A 17436-nucleotide genomic window follows, 5' to 3' on the forward strand; every position below is an offset into this window, starting at 1 on the left:
TTGTCATGTGGGCAGGCCCCCCAGGAGTCAATGGAGCATAAAGTTAAGCCTGTGCATAAGTCTCTGCAGAATGAAGGCCTTCGATTGTAAGCTCTCTGAGGCAGGGACTGCCTCTCCTATGTGTTTGTACTGCACCTGGCAGAATGGGGCCCCATGCTAGGTTGGGGCTCCGAGGCACATGTGCAAATTGATATTGACTGTGTGCTACTTAAACATCCAATCACTGCAGCTGCTTTCATTCACCGTGTAACTATCTAGATAGATGCACGTCGGGGTACAGATACAGCTGAGCCATCGCACCTTGGCAACTTGTAAAAACCCATATTTTTCAAAATAGCGTCATGTGTAATGCAGCTTTATTTAGACACCAGATTCCTTCAAACAGTTCATGCCAAATCCTACCCAATGAGAGAGAGTTCATCCTGCTCCCACTGAAGTCTTACATCCAGGCCATACCTGCAGTTTAAAAATGAGCAGCATCATTTTTAATTGTCTGAATGCCAAGGATGGGTCTGGGGCTCTGAGCAAATGCACGGGCCCACCTGCACGGAGCCGGGGATGGCAGGATTGGGGCCTAATCTGCGCTTGTTTTTGTTTTTTCACACTCCGCTAACTGGAACTCTGTCCACCTGTGCACAAGGAAAAAGTGAGCTTTGAGCGAGAGCAAGAGAGATTTCAGCACAAACGATCTAGTGTGAATGCATTGGGTCATTATACCAGCCAGAAAACTCCAGCTTACAGCAGAAGTGCTGTCTTGGTCGTAACCAGAGAGGTGTGTTGTTCTAACAGCTGGGTCGGGTAGAGGCTGTATGCTGGCGTGGGAGGATGGAGGGATTAGGAATGGCGTTTGGCTTGAGGCGTTTCCTCTCAGTGCCACTTGCTTAGATTCATCCCCAATCAGTGGTGGATGAAAATTGTTCTTCTTCTGTTCAGTCTAGATTCTTATACCGCCCTGATCACCGTAGTCCAGGGGTCGGCAACGTTTGGCACGCAGCTCACCAGGGTAAGCACCCTAGCGGGCCGGGCCAGTTTATTTACCTGCTGACACGGCAGGTTCGGCAGATCGCGGCCCCCACTGGCCGCGGTTCGCCATCCTGGGCCAATGGGGGCGGCGGGAAGCTGCGGTCAGCACATCCCTCGCCCGCGCCGCTTCCCGCCGCCCCCATTGGCCCGGGACAGCGAACCGCAGCCAGTGGGGGCCGCGATCCGCCGAACCTGCCGCGTCAGCAGGTAAATAAACTGGCCCGGCCCGCCAGGGTGCTTACCCTGGCAAGCCGCATGCCAAACGTTGCGACCCCTGCCGTAGTCTATGGTCTGGCCTTTGTGTGAAATGAGGAGATGGTCTCAGTCTAGAACCTTCTAGACAACGATCCAGGCCGCAGAGCTACCAGCTCAGGTGGTAAAACCACCTCCTCACGGGCAGTCGTAGCGTAGAAGTAACGGATTGTCTGGGCCTTTGAGACTGAACTGCTCCCTTCCCTTGGGAATGGTCCTTCCTTATGGATGTTTGTTTCATGTCTGGCTCAGCGGTCTTGTCGATACATCCTCCAGTGGTGACCATATCAGCTGGGGGTGACCTTGTAAGGGCAGACCCATGATGGAGGCCATATTTAAAAGGCTGGTTTGAGGACCAGGCAGAGAAGGTTCCATCAGTGTGCTCAGTGTTATTCAACACACAGAGGGAGACCTGGTGAAACGTGCGCCAAGGAACTCTGGTTCTAAACAGGGCAGATAGAAGAGTTAATACATGGATAAGCAGATGCAGCTCTAGACTGTGGGAGGTTTCCTCTGTTTTTAATTGTTGGTGGCTGGTCCCTTTTTCAAAGAGAGATTGGACTCTTTCAACTGGGAGCTCTAGTTTGCAAGAGGATTTTGAATGAAGAGAGAAGGCAGTTGATGAAATGCACAAGAAGGAAGACAGCAGAGGGTAGGTAACATAGAATCCCACAGGGCCCAGCCCTGAAGCTCCTTATTCAAGAACGGAAATCAATGGGAGCTTTGCCTGAGTAAGGACTTTGGGATTGGGTCCACAACCTTGATCCCCTATAATGTCAGGTGACTACCTGATTCTTTCTGTCCCAGTCATGCAGCAATTACTTTTGGACCTGAGAAGCGTAACACGCCTCTGAAGGATTGGGCAGAGATGTGATCACTGTGTAGTTGAGTGGGTATTCGCCAAGCAAACCCTCTCGTGTAGTTACGATGTAAGTCAAGAGTATTTACAGGAGATCTCACTGCCTGTAACTTAAAGCTTTAGCGAAACAAATTGGAATTGCCTTCTGGAGGCCATTGTTATAAATTACAGACCCAACATCTGCAATGTCTAGACAACCCGTCTCAGATACAAGAGTGAGTCTGGGGAGGGAGGGGTTGGAGTAACAAAGGGACTACACCAGTGCCACATCAACCCCCCCCCCCCCCCCCCCCAGCCCCCTCACTAAAACCTTCAGCTTCTGATCAGATCAGGGTCTGGCCCCCTTTGTGCCGGGTACAAGAACTCAGCACCTGCACCAGCCACGAACGGAAGCAATTTCACAGGGCTCAGAATGTGTGGCATGGCCGGAGAGCCCCCTCCACTAGCGTATGAGTCGTCCTTGGTGTGAGTCCCACTGCAGTCGGTGCACTGACACCAAGGATGGATTTGGCCTTTGTAGCCTCTATTCACTTATTTATTACATGCTTGGCAGATGTCAAGGAAGCCAGTCCTTGAGGCAGGCTTGTTTCTTCCTGCCCCTGGCCCCTGGGCAGCGCTTGCGATGGGCCCGTCAGCTGAGCGAGGGTTTTTTTTTTTTTTTTTTACAGTTCCTAGCACAAACCTTCTCATTTATATGTAAAGCAGCCATTAGTCATAGCTCCGTTCCCTCACACTGCCTGATGTACAATCACATTTTGCAGTGGATGAATCTTTCCACACAGCTGCTCTGCTATGAATAATCCGTCGCCGGGTCCATAAATCAGAAAAAAATCATGCACCTTCTTCGCCTGATCCTTACACAAAGTCATATATTTTACATGAGGACAAGCTAAATATTTATGAGGCTTTACAAGGCTTTTCCGACTCCTAGGAACTTGTTGTTAGGGTTGTTTTGTTCTGTTGGGTTTTTTTTGGGGGGAGGGGTTTGTTCTCCTTTGCAGTGGTCTAAACTAGGGATGGGAACCCTGTGCCCTGCCCTTGTGACTTTCATTGAAGGATCCTGAATAATGCTTGAGCTAACCAAGGAAGGGGTGAAACTGACTGCGGTAGGTCAGCAAAACCAGGTGTGAAGGTGGCCTGGGGCTGGAAAAGCGAAAGGCACTATAGACTGGGATGAAGGTACATTTACAGAGCTGAGTTTGGGAAACTCAAGCCTGGAAGGCCAGGAAGGTCCTCGAGTCAGGATTAAGGTGCATCAGCAAACGTGTGTGTGTGTGTGTGTGTGTGTGTGTGTGTGTGTGTGTGATTAAATTCATTCTCAAATGTTACAAATTACAGACAGTGCCAACAAAAGGGAATTTTACACCTCTGTGGGATGGTCAAATTAAACAGTCCTGTGAGGTTGGTATTCTCAGCCTCCCTTTATAAATGGGGAACGATATGCAGCAAGAGAGGAAGAGACGTGCTCAAGGGCACCGAGCAAGTCAGTGGCAGAACTGGGACAAGAACACAGACATCATTCCCGGAGTCCTGCCTGAACCCTCCACTCCTTCTATGGCTCTGCGATCACATTTCCCAGGCTTTTTCTCTATCATTTCACATCCCAAGCAGTTAAATCTCCAGGGGGTGTAAGAGAGAGATCACAAGCAACTGGGAGACTGTCTGCCTGGCTCTCCCTAAAGATCTCAGTCATCAAGACTGCTGGCTGACTGCAAAGGAGGTAAAACCCCAAAGCCACCCTTTGAGTCACCTTCCTCCCTGCAGCCTCCAATACAAATACATGGCTGCTACAGCGCTCTGCTGTGCCTGCCAGCTTCCCGCTCAAGCCCTGCATCTGCTGGGAGTTAGCAGGCGCAATCAACAGCCGTGACAATACAGTTCCATGGTGAAGACTGTTCTTGGGAGCCTTCCACCCCCAATGGAAGCACCGCAAACCTTACGAGAAAGCTGATGCCTCTGCCAGCCCAGACAACTGTGCCATAGGACAGGGGTACCGCAGAGCTCGAATACTGGCATGCCACATGCTGATCATTCTGCAGAGGGCAGGATATGCAGAGATGCTGAAAGCTCTGTGCTGCTGCCAGCGAACCCCCTGGGGCATCAGGACATCTCCCCTGTTATCACAGCCCTGACTGAAGCATCTCACAGCTTCCCCCCTCTTTTCTTTAACCACCACTAGTCTCCTGTAGACACGTGTGGTGTTCAGGACATGTTCCTGAGTGGCGCTCTGAGCCCAGCCCGGCCCCGCGGGCAGGCAGAGCTCTTTGGAGCAGATGGCAGGTGGAGGAGAAGTTTGCCCATGTAACACCTGCTCCTGCTGAAGTCAGTGGGAGCTCGGCTGCTGAATGGAAGCACACGCTGGCCCTGAGTCTGGAAGCTCGGAGTAGGGGATGTGGCTTTGCAGGAAACTCCCCGATGTATTTGAATTGCCCCGGGAGATTTCCAGCTCAGGCTCGCCGGGCCCAGATCTTCCAAGCGCTGAGAACGGTGCTAGGCACAGATCTGGAAGGGGGAGGCCAGAAGTGACCCAGGCCCCAGCCTCCTTCGTCCTTCATCCTGCTCTATCTTGCACTGGCTACCAACAGCCAGTTCTGGCAGCTGGGGAGCACTGCGGGGTAGGGATGCTTCGGCTAACGCTCTTTTTTCCCTTGGCAATGCACCCGGCAGGGGGCAGAGGGGCTACTATTGCAGGGCAATGACCCTGGAGGTTACTACTACACGGGCAGCAGCCAACTGGGATTACCGGTGCTTTGGGCAGCAGGGGCAGTGCAAAGCACCCAGAGGTCGCTGCAGAAGCAGGCTTAAGAGGTTGAGCTGGCACAGCGGGGACGTTTTGTTCCCCCTGCCCTTTTCAAGGGGGGGGGCAGGGGGCTGGACTTGATGACTTCTGGAGGTCCCTTCCAGCCCTACATTTCTATGCTAATCCTTTGAGGCTTCCCAGGCCCGGCTGTCCAAGTCTCACCGTGGCCTCTCCTCCCCCAAGTGCTAGGGGGCGGGGCTGTCTAATATGGAACATTGACAGTCCTTGCCCCAAAGATCTTGCACGTCAAAGGGAATAACAAGGCCTTCTCTTGCCAATTTTCTCCTTCCCCCTCCATTCCCTTTATTTTTATTTTAACATGGGAAGAATTAAGGCCAGGGACTGCCAAAGACGGGGAAAATAAGTCCAAACACACACAGATGGCAAGCCCACAAATTGAATTTAAAATCATCCTTTATTATTCAAAATATGAAAATTCCGGCACGAATGCCCAAAGGAACTGCTCTGATGAAAGCTCCCAAAGTCTCATGGCTGGCTCCTGCTGCTTCCTCCGAGGGTCACTGGGACAAGAAATGAAAACCCTCTGGAATGCGGAGAGGGGTAGCGAAAGACGTGCGGTAGCTCGTTTAACCAAACGTTTATTTACTGACCCAATCATCTTCACTTTAAGCAAAGCACCAGCTGTTCCTTATCCAATTAATGATTGCCGCAGCAAATTAACGTGGAGTTACACTGTGGATGTGGTCCACAGAGGCTGCACTGCACAGAGCAATGTGACAGCACAAAAATAATCCCAATCATAACATTACAGTAAGGCAGCGACTTCTAGAATGATCCCAAACTTGGCACATGGCACGTGGCTCAGCATAAAATGTGGCCGCCTCTGTAGTGCTCAGGACAGAATATTTTATCCCCTTGACAACTGATGCTGTTAGAGCTTTCGCCGGGACAAACATGTTGTAGAAAAAGCCCTGGGCTCATTGACCACAAGTGGCGAGGACCCGACGAACGGTGATCCAAACAGTACGTTATAATCTATTTGTTTAAGATTTGCTGTGCTTTATCCTCTTGTTGTGTAATGAGTCAGGGTGAGAAAGGAGGGAGGAACCCGTTTTCACTTCCCCTTCATAATTCTGGGTCCCTAAATCAGATACGGAGATCACTGTCTGTCATGCTGCCCAATATTAAGAAAATAAGAACGGCCAGATGAGATCAGACCAATGGTCCATCTAGCCCAGTGTCCTGTCTTCTGGCAGTGGCCAGTGCCAGGAAATGAACAGAACAGGACAATTATCAAGTGATCCATCCCCTGTCATCCATCCCCAGCTTCTGGCAAACAGAGGCTTAGGTCACCCAGAGCATAGGATTGCATCCCTGATGGTCTTGGCTAATAGCCACTGATGGACCTGTCCTCCAGGAACTGATCTAATTCTTTTTTGAACTCAGTTATACTTTTGGCCTTCACAACAGTCTCTGGCAAGGAGTTCCACACGCTGACTGTGCGTTGGGCGAAGAAATACTTCCTTGTGTTTGTTCTTAAACCTGCTGCCTGTTAATTTCATTGGGTGACCCTCTGGTTCTTGTGTTATGAGAAGGAGTAAAGAACACTTGCTTAGTCACTTTCTCCACACCCGTCATGATTTTATAGACCTCTGTCATACCCTCCCCTTAGTTGTCTCTCCTCACTGGAAGCTGCTCCATCCCCATATCACTTTTGTTGCCCTTCTCTGTACCCTTTACAATTCTAATATATCATTTTTGAGATGGGGCAACCAGATCTGCAGGCAGTATTCAAGGTGTGGGCGTACCATGGATTTATATAGTGCATTACGATATTGTCTCATTGCTTCCTAATATCTCCCCCTCTCTCTGCATCCAGCTGTTGTCTCTTATCTTGTACTTAGATTGTAATCTCTTTAGGGTAGGAACTGTCTTTTTGTTCCGTGTTTGTATAGGGCCAGACACAAAGGCACGTTGGGCCATGATTGGTTGGCCTAGGTGCTACAGTAATACAAATAGTTAATAGTTTTAATAACTCACTTCTCCTGTCCAGGCTAAATGAAGTACCTGAACTCGGACTGTATCTGGCATAGGCCCCATGTTAGACTCTAACTCTTTCTCCAGGTCTGTGCTTATGATGATCAAAAGAACTTGAGCTAGTCTAAATGACAGTGGCTACAATCCAGATAGATTAACCAGCTTTAAGGGCTTTGGGACAGTGGCATATGCTCCTGCAATATTGCACTTTTCAATTTTCCTACAATTAGGCTTGCATCAAATAGTATTGACACATAAACCACACAGTCAAAATCATCGAGCTTTTCACGCTGTTGCAGAAAGGTTCTAGTTACACAGTCGCCAACTGCATCCAAGTTTGCATCGCGGCTGGAGCTTGGGACACGAGGGATCTAGGGCCTGATATGGTCGTGACCCCATTGTATTACGCCCTCATTCAGAATGACTGTTGTTTAGATAATGCTGTAAGTGTACACCGTGCTATACAGAGCTAGGAAAATACCCAGTTCCTATTACAGTCCAATACTTAAGCTGCCGAGTCTTTGTCACTGACAAAGATTCACAGGAGCGGGTTTAAGCAGTGCTTGCCAGGATTGAGCTCCAGCCCCTCCATGCTTGGTAGTTCATAGCTCTGGCACCTCTGGGCTCCCAGCCAGCAGCCACGGCTCTCCAGCCACCCAGCTCTGAAGGCAGCACTGCCACACCAGTGCAGAAGGGTAGCAATACACCATACCATGCCACCCTTACTTCTACACTCCAGCAGCTCTTTTGTTACAAATGAAGCACTGGTTTTAAGAAGGGGTTCAAAGAAGAGGGAAGCGATTGGCTAACAAGTTGTTTGAGGCTGTTTGGCGCATAAGGGGAGGCATGAAGGAAATCATGAAACTAAGAGTGGGAGAAGGAGGCAAAGGGCGTAGTTAGAAAAGATGATCTGGAGAAGTGATAGGATGAAGTGGCAGCAGAGAGAGATGAGGAGCAAGCAAGCAGAGCAGTGCAGAGTTTTGAGAGCCAGCCAGCGTTGCACTGTGACGTTCGGGACGTTCTTAAAGCTGTCACTTTTAGGTCTTGTTCAGCCTACTAGATGGACCTGTGATCAGCTGACAAGATGGTAAACGCCACTTGTCCCTGTCTACACCAGGGCCAGCTCCAGGCACCAGCGTAGCAAGCAGGTGCCTGGGGCGGCCAGTGAAGAGGGGGGCGGCACGTCCGGCCATTCGGCGGTAATTCGGCAGCGGGGTCGTCACTCCCTCTCGGAGCAAAGGACCTGCCGCCAAATTGCTGCCGTAGAATGAAGTGGCAGAGCTGCCGCTGATCGCGATCGCGGCTTTTTTTTTTTTTTTTTTTGCTGCTTGGGGCGGCAAAAACGCTACAGCCGGCCCTGGTCTACGCCGACTGCAAAGTCATGTTTAACATCCTGTTATGTTACTTCTACTGTAAGTTCTTTGGAGCACGGACTGACTTTTTCTGTATTTGTACAGAGTCAAGCACAGGGGGTCCTGGGCCATGACTGATCTTCCCAGGTGCTCCCTCAGTACAACTAGTAAGTCGTAGCTACTACAGCTCCTCAAAGTCATGTTCTAACAGGACCTAGTTTTCTAGTGAAGACAAGTCCTTGCACAAGTAGTTAACAACCTCTTCTTTTTTTCTTTTGTAACTGAGTAAAGCGGTTTGGGTGCCCCAGGGCCAGGGCAAACTTGATATGCTACTCCAGGAATCTGACCACCTGCATCCTGAAGTTCTGGAGCGACTGCTCCTCCTCCACCGTCTCCATAACAATCTGGTCTCACCATTGAGTGCATGTTGGCTGCTGCTGCTCTGAGAATTGATCGAACAGGAATACCTGACTGGCATCAAAGCAGGGTTTCTCCTCTGGCGACTTCCTCTGCTTGCAATTGTTCTAGCTGGCACCTTGGGGCCAGTCCAATATAGCAGAATCTGACATCACAATGGACAGGAATGGTTATTCCTCTGGGCCTCATCCATAGTGGCGGGGAGCAGTCTGGAAATGGCAGGGGCAACAGTTCGGTCCTAGGATACTGGGAAAGAGCAGGGATGATGAGTGGGTGACGTCTGCTCCCCAAATTCCTTTCCGAGTTAGCAGGTCTCCCACAACAGGCCATGAAAATTGCCCACAATTCAGGGAGCCTGGTGGCCGTGCAAGGGCCTCTGGGATACTTACCCGCACTGCACCATGCTAACACTGATGCAGTGTGGCATTGAGTGGATGCCAGGGATGTTGCTTGCATGGGTGCAAACACAATAGTGTGAAATACTGAAGAGAGGGTTTCATCAGTGTATTACAGGGGTAAGTCACAGCAGGACAAGCACAGTTTTCCTCCAGCGCAGTCTGTCTGCATTAGCCGCATTGACAGAACTGCTCAGCTGTGTGTCATAGGCCCTATACTCTTCAGCGACCACTAGAGATTCCTTTTTAGCTCAGATGACAAGGCTCTAGTTCTGTCCTTGCTCTTGCAGTGAAGTTCTCAGCAGCTGTGGGTTGCACCATACTGACATTGAAATCGTCTGTGGCCTGGCACTAGGCTGCAGAACTCACTTTAACCATCCCTCCCCGATAGGGGCATCATTTCAGAAAAATTCAGGGGTATGAGGCTGGTCATGGGGGTTTACCGGGCTGGTCCCATCTCAGAGGGAGGCAGCCTGGTCCTATTCCGGGGAGGGGGGGCATGTTGGGGCGTGTCTTACTGGTGGCCGGCAAGGGGCAGAGATCAGGGCCTAACTCACTCTGTGGTCAGCTCTGGCCCATGCTACTGCTGCAGCTTCCTGCCTGGCCAGGGGGAAACGAGGGTGGTGCTGACACTGCAGCATGGGCTGGTGAGGAGCTATGAAAAAGCAACTGCCTCTCCCCACCCTATAGCAAATGATGCTCCCACGCACTCCACCCATTCAGCCCTGGAGCAGGGAGGCCCTGGCCACGATGTCGTATCCTAGTGCCACACTGGGTCACTTGCAGACACATCCTCCCAGGCAGCGGCAGCTACTTGGTTTCATTGGCAAGGCCGTTCGTGGTCTATCCCCACCCTACCTGTCATCTCCCACACGCTACTTCTGTCTCTGCTCTGCCAATGCCTTGAGCCTTTGTCACCCCCTCGTCAACGTCTCCTATACCACCTCTCGCACTCGGGAGGAGCACGTCATAAGCCTCTACCAACCTACTCACCGCCCTCCGTTAAAACCCTCCTTCGCTGCAACAGCTCCCTACAAAAGCGCAGCGCCTGCTGTGCTGCGAGACAGCCTCCCAGCACTCGGACCAGCGTCGTCTCGTCGTTTCTTTCTGCTCCCCGTCGGTCTGCCTGTAGCCACCTGTTGGCTGTAGATTGCAAGCTGTTTGGGGCAGAGACCAGTTCTATGTCTGTACAGCGCCTAGCGTAATGGGGGGCTGGGCCTTAGTGCAGTGAAGACAGTGAGGATAATGGGGAATTGCTAACTTGGGAGCATCAAAAAGTTATGAGTCAGGCCTGGCAAAACCCAGAGACAAACACTGGGCGGGCACATGAGCCACCAAGCTACACCTGGCCCCGCTTGCAACTTCCTTCCGCAACCACCAGGGCTAGAAACTTCCTTAAAAAAAAAAAAAAAAAAGAAGCCAAGGCCGCCCTCATCACATGACTCCAGGAGCCAGGCCAAGAAGAGAAAGATCAGCAGACACATGGGAGTCCTTGTAGTGATACTGCAGGGGTAGGCAACCTATGGCACGCGTGTCAAAGGCAGCACGGAGCTGATTTTCAGTGGCACTCACACTGCCCGGCTCCTGGTCACCGGTCCGGGAGGCTCTGCATTTTAATTTAATTTTAAATGAAGCTTCTTAAACATTTTAAAAACCTTATTTACTTTACAGACAACAGTAGTTTAGTTCTATATTATAGACTCATAGAAAGAAACCTTCTAAAAACGTTAGAATGTATGACTGGCACACGAAACCTTAAATCAGAGTGAATAAATGAAGACTTTAAAAAGCAACAGAGGGTCCTGTGGCACCTTTGAGACTAACAGAAGTACTGGGAGCATAAGCTTGCATCTGAAGAAGTGAGGTTCTTACCCACGAAAGCTTATGCTCCCAGTACTTCTGTTAGTCTCAAAGGTGCCACAGGACCCTCTGTTGCTTTTTACAGATTCAGACTAACACGGCTACCCCTCTGATAAATGAAGACTTGGCACCCCACTTCTGAAAGGTGGCCGACCCCTGTCAAACTGCATAGACTTGCTCACCTAAAGCCCCTAAGAGACTACATCTCCCATCAGCCACCGCTGCCCCCCCTCCGACTTGGCATGCGCAGAGCTGCTGCGGGACCGGGATGGGCTGTCGCCGCGCGGCATGCCGGGAGCTGTAGTGCCGCTGTGCCGCCCAGGCGCTTGCCTGGGCCGCGGCCGGGGACTACATTTCCCGTGGGTCTGCGGGCGGCGCGTGCGCCCTGCCGGGGGAAGCGGCGGTTCCTGCTTGCGCTGGCTGCGGCCTGCCTGGCACTGAGGGAGGGGGCGGCCCAGGCCCCGGACCGGCGGCGGAGCAGCGGGGCGGGACTATGGACCCGGCGGAGGCCGTGCTGCAGGAGAAGGCCCTGAAGTTCATGGTGAGGGGCGGCGCCGGGGGGCAAAGGGCCGGGGCCCCTGGTGGGCTACAGGGCGGGTGTGGGGCCGACTAGGGGGAGGGGCAAGTGATGGGGGGGGGGGGCGTGCTGAGCTTGGGAGGGCCAGGGCTGGGGGAGGGGGCATAGGGGCAAGTGGGGGGGATAGGAGGACGACACCTGGGGCGGGGGGGAGCACTGACCTATGGGAGGGCTGGGGGAGGGGGCAGGTGGGGGGGAAGGAGGAGGACACCTGGGGGAGGGGGAGCGCTGACCTATGGGAGGGCTGGGGGAGGGGGCAGGTGGGGGGGAAGGAGGAGGACACCTGGGGGAGGGGGAGCGCTGACCTATGGGAGGGCTGGGGGAGGGGGTATGGGGGCAGGTGGGGGGGAAGGAGGAGGACGATACCTGGGGGAGGGAGGGGGAGCGTTGACCTATGGGAGAGTTGGGGGAGGGGGTATGGGGGCAAGTGGGGGGGGAGAGGAGGAGGACATCTGGGGGAGCGCTGACCTATGGGAGGGCTGGGGGAGGGGGTATGGGGGCATGTGGGGGGGAGGAGGAGGACACCTGGGGGAGGGAGGGGGAGAGCTGAACTATGGGAGGGCTGGGGGAGAGGTATCTGTTGGGTCACAGGAGGGGGGGGGGGGCTCCTGGAAGGGAGGGGTAAGTTTTTTGGGGAGCCAGGCATCTGAGGGGTAGGTGAGGGTGGGGGGGGGATAAAGGGCTGGGGAACAGGACATGTGGGCAGGGGTGCTGAGTGGTGGGAGGCAAAGGCCTGGGGAAGGTAGTATTGGGGGAGGGGAGGCGATGGGTGGGCACCTGAGGGTGTAGGAGCAGGTGGTGATGGTGAAGAAGGTATTTGGTGTTCACCCTCTGAAACTCCCGAGTGTTGAAGCATGAGGGACACTTAGGGTAGAATTGGGTGGGGAAATATGCCAGGGTGCTGAGTCAGGAAGAGGGCAAGTTCTGGAGTATGAGAGACAGGGGTCTTGGAGGAACGGTGAGTGCTGGTATGGGACGACGACACCTGAGCCTTTGTAAAGTTGCACTGAGATCTTTGGCCAGTGTTTGCAGTGCCTAGTGAGACAAGTAGTAGGGCTTGGGGTATCTTTTGGCTGGGTTGGGGGATGCTCCTGATGGGAATAGGGCCTACCTAGGGTTAAATGCTGGGATTTGGGTGCAAGAGCATGTGGACAAGAGACATTGCGCTGGGGGACAGGGAGGCACCTGCAGATGTGGCAGGAGGGAACCTGCAGGTATGTTTGCAATTCTCTGGTGGTCTTAGAGATCCTAAACAAGATTTCTGGCCTGATTTGGTGGTAAGAGGTGACCCATCAAGCACTGGTGCCTGGGAGAGGTGAAGTTTTTGTTCTGCATGTAGTGTGTGGGGTGTATTAGTTTTATCTGCACATCTGCTCGCCATAGTTTTTTGTTTTTTTTTTTTCCCCACCTTATGACCCTTGTTATCCTGGGTGCAGAATTGTATATATTGACATTTTAATCAGTTATATTTTCCTGCTATATATCCTTGTTAATAGCATGGATGTAAAGAGCCTTTATATTGTCTTGGTTTATAAATTGGCCTGTGGCACAGAAAATAACTTTGGGCATCAGTAGCCAAATCTGTTTTCAAATGTGACTGGTCTGTTTATATTTGGGATAATATACCAAATGAAACAACAGTTATATTCCCTTTTTTATCGTTGATATTTCTAGATTGTTTGCTTCAGTTTCTTGATGCTATTTTCCAACCAAACAGTGATGCCAGCTTTATTGAATGCTAATTTTAGATGCTCTAAATTGTTCTACTTCTAAGAATACATTTCAAGTGACTGGCAACATTTGTTGAAGGTTTATTTGTTGTGGATTAATGATTCAGTGGCACAGAATTAAATCTTTACTCATAAAGAACCTAAAATACAGCTATGCTTTCAAAATTTATGCCCAACGTGGAAATATTGAAAAACTAGATACAAATCTTGGCTTTCATTTGCACTTCAAAAGGTAGTAGAAAGTCTAAACTCTTAATTAGCTTCTGTTTTTTATCTTGTAGTATTGGTATCTGTTTTTAAATCTCTTGTTTCTGTTCAGATCATTGAATTCTTTTGCCAGTTCTTTGTATTTTTGTCAGGTTTATGGAATCTCAGGCTGAAGAGGTTAAAAAGATATTGGATGTCAAAATATCCTTGGCAGCAAAAAAATGCCCTCTCCATATGTGATTGACTAGAAGAGTGTGCCATATCCTGTTGGATATAGATCTGGCCATGGTAATCCACTCATTTGTGACCTCTAGGCTTGATAATTACAACTCATTGTAACTAGGAGTCATGAAGTCTTGCACCTTGAAAAAATTCCAAGTGTCTACTTAGTAGTACAGAGCACCATGTTGATGCTCCTGCTTCTGCATTGGCTCCCTATTGAATAAAGAGTCCAGTTCAAGGTCTCTGACCTGATATTTGGAGCCCTCCATGGTATTGACCCTAGCTATCTGATGGAATACCTGACCCTCCATGACCACAGCCTGGCTATGTTCTGCTGGAACAATGAAACATCAATGAATTGGGAGAGGCGTGTCAGTGTGGGGGAGAGAACTTTCACAGGAATAAGCCATAGACTGTTGAACTCACTCTGAGTGTCGAGTGACCACGGACTTCACTGCATTGAGGAATAAATGACAGAGTGCTTTGATTTTTAGTTTTCCCTAAAAGAGTTCTTCACACACAGACATGCAAGACACACAAACAAACAAAAAAAGCAATCAAACAAGAAAAATGGTAAACTAAGCATTTTCTTTTATAGATTGGAAGGGAAGAGAGACTTTTATTTGCAGAATTGCTAACAGTGGTATGTAACCTGTCACTTAAATCAGCTTCTGTACCAGTTGACTGGAGGATCACTAATGTGATGCCAGTTTTAAAAAAGTTCCAGAGGTGATCCTGGCAATTGTAGGACACTAAACCTAACTTCAGAAGCAGGCAAATTGGTAGAAACTATAGTAAAGAACAGAATTATTGGCCACATAGATGAACATGATTTGTTGGGGAAAGTCAAAACTGCTTTTGTAAAGGGAAATCATGCCTCACCAATCTATCAGAATTCTTCGAGGGGGTCAACAAACATGTGAACAAGGGTGATCCAGTGGATATAGTGTACTTGGACATTCAGAAAGCCTTTCACAGGGTCCCTCACCAAAGGCTCTTAAGCAAAATAAGCTGTCATAGCATAAGATGGAAGGTCCTCTCATGGATCAGTAATTGGTTAAAAGATAGGAAACAAAGGGTAGGAATAAATAGTCCATTTTCAGGATGGGGAGAGGTAAATAACCGTGTCCCTCAGGGATCTGTACTGGGACCAGTGCTGTTCAACATATTCATAAATGATCTGAAAATAAGGGGTAAACAGGTGGCAAAATTTGCAGATGATACAAAATTACTCAAGATAGTTAAATCCAAAGCTGACTGCGAAGAGTTCTGAAGGGACCTCACAAAACTGGGTGGCTGGGCAACACAATGGCAGATGAAATTCAATGCTGATAAATGCAAAGTAACGTGCATTGGAATACATAATTCCAACTATACATACAAAATGATGGGGTCTAAATTAGCTGTTGCCACTCAAGAAAGTAATCTTGGGGTCATCCTGGATAGTTCTCAGTGTGCAGTGGTAGTCAAAAAAGCTAACAATGTTATGAACCATTAGGAAAGAGAGAGATGGTAAGGCAGAAAATATCATAATGCCACTATATAAATCCATGGTATGCCCACAACTTGAATACTCTCAGCAGTTATGGTCGCCTCATCTCAAAAAAGATATATTAGAATTGGAAAAGGTACAGAGAAGGACAACAAAAAAGAGTATAGAACAACTTTGATATGATGAGAGATTTAAAAGACTGGGATTTTTCAGCTTGGAAGAGACGAATAAGAGGGGATACGACAGAAGTCTATAAAATCATGACTGGTGTGGAGAAAGAATAAGGAAGTGTTATTTACCCCTTCCCATAACACAAGAACCAGGGGTCACCCAATGAAATTAATAGGCAGCAGGTTTAAAACAAACAAAAGGAAGTCCTACTTCACACAACACAGTCAACCTGTTGCCAGGGGATGTTGTGAAGGCCAAAAGTATAAGTGGGTTCTAAAAAGAATTAGATAAGTTCATGGATGCTCAGTCCATCAATGGCTATTAGCCAAGACCATCAGGGATGCAATCCTATGCCCTGTGTGTCCTAAACCTCTAACTGCCAGAAAACTGGGACTGGATGATGGGATGGATCACTTGATAATTGCCCTGTTCTGTTCATTCCATCGGAAGCATCTGGCACCTGCCACTGTCAGAAGAGAGGATACTGCGCTAGATGGATTGTTGGTCTGACCCAATATGGCCATTCTTAAGTTCTTATCTTATTTATATCTGTTTGGGGGGTGGGGGGGTTGTTATATTGGCACCCTTCACTATAGTTTCTGTGCACTTCCCACTTTAATTAGATCGGCAAAGCAAGGTCCCTAATGGGACTTCTTGGGGTCTTCTGCTCTTCTCACATCCCTGATTATGGGGGCTCTGCATAGAGCAGGTTTTTTGGAGGAGGTACAAGGGGCAATTGTACATGCTAACCAGGCCATGCTGGAAAACTGGTTTGGTGTTTTCTCTATCTCTAAATGCTTGGGAGGTGCTTAGATATTGTGGTGATGGCAGCCATATAAGTACCTACATAGATCTGGGAAGATGCATTCTAGTTCATCCAGTGGCAGATCATCCACAGTATACTCTCCTGTACGTCCAAGTGGATGATATGCTTGGTATACCATCACTCTGACTGACTAAATGGGTCATAGATTGGGCCGAAGTGGGCCATGCAATTAATTATTGATTTACACAGCATCTTTCACAAGCGCCAAGGTGTGCCTTACCATATCAAATATTGAGAAACGCTTCATAACGACCAGACCCCCATTATCTACCCGGCTTCTGGTATTTTTGTTTTGATTGCAGAGACGCATGTAATTACTGTTTGAAAACAGGTCTGTAGGTGGTGGTATCTGTCCCTGTCTCTAAAATTGGTTTTCATTTTTAAAATGTTTTGTGCTTAATCGTCAGTAATGACATTGGACCAATTGCTAAGCCACTAGATGTCAGGAAGAAATGCATGCTAATTTTGTTGTTGTTGTTGTTTTCACACTTAGCCAGTGATGGAAAATGTTCTGTTGAAACCTCTTCCGGTCAGTTAATGGATGAAATGAAGCCTTGTGTAAAAACAGGAGCTTATTTTTTTTGTGTGTGTCAGAAATTAGTTTATAGATTTGACATTTTGAAAAACGAAGTGGGCTCATTTTTGGGGCATTTTTTTTTTATTTTTTTATTTTTATTTTTGAGGCGATGAGGATAGCAGAGGAAAGGAAGCCCTTGTCCCTGATGGCTGATATTAGCTTGATTACTTGTCAATGATATATTTATGATGCATCCAGCCTGTATCAATTTATTAGATAAGTCTGATCATATGTAATACATATTATCTAATTAATTTTAGGTAATGACATTCTACCTACCTACCCAAATTACTCCTACAGTTTCAAGTAGACATAAGATTCACTTACAATCCTAAATTGTTGTGTACTGTTAAGCAGCCCATCCTCAGAGATATTTTAGTGGTGAGTTAAATGATTCCCTCTCTGTAGTTCATGCATCAACCTAATCTTGTAAGGATTCTCTTGGACCCTTTTGGATGAAACCTGCTGTATAAATGGAAGGTATAAAGGCAGCAGGAATTGTATAGGCCAGTGCTCTGTAGCAAGTGCAGGAGGGATTTTATAGCACTGCAATCTACTTGTGTTCCCATCATCCATTTTGTGGTGTTTCTTAAATACTCTGGATAAAACAGCACTCATCATAGGGTTTAAGTTATGAGAGATACGGTGCCCTATTAATGCATAAGCTTGGAGGAGAAT

The 17436-nt window shown here is 48.9% G+C and overlaps 1 protein-coding gene across 23 annotated transcripts in view; it reads left to right on the forward strand.

The window, feature by feature from the left end:
- Positions 1-11317: 11317 nt before the first annotated feature.
- The window catches only part of BTRC (beta-transducin repeat containing E3 ubiquitin protein ligase), a 161789-nt gene continuing 155670 nt past the window's right edge, over positions 11318-17436 (forward strand). For 13 of the 23 annotated variants that reach the window (XM_065552665.1, XM_065552663.1, XM_065552668.1 and 10 more), the window contains exon 1: positions 11323-11497. In XM_065552665.1, the coding sequence (XP_065408737.1) occupies positions 11450-11497 (48 nt within the window). In that variant the 5' untranslated portion in view covers positions 11323-11449. Of the gene's footprint in view, positions 11498-17436 lie in introns of all 23 variants that reach the window. The other 10 variants (XM_065552669.1, XM_005289407.4, XM_042845205.2 and 7 more) reach the window with 5 other exon arrangements.

This window comes from Chrysemys picta, chromosome 7, assembly GCF_011386835.1.
Source record: "Chrysemys picta bellii isolate R12L10 chromosome 7, ASM1138683v2, whole genome shotgun sequence".
Lineage (NCBI taxonomy): Eukaryota > Metazoa > Chordata > Testudines > Emydidae > Chrysemys > Chrysemys picta.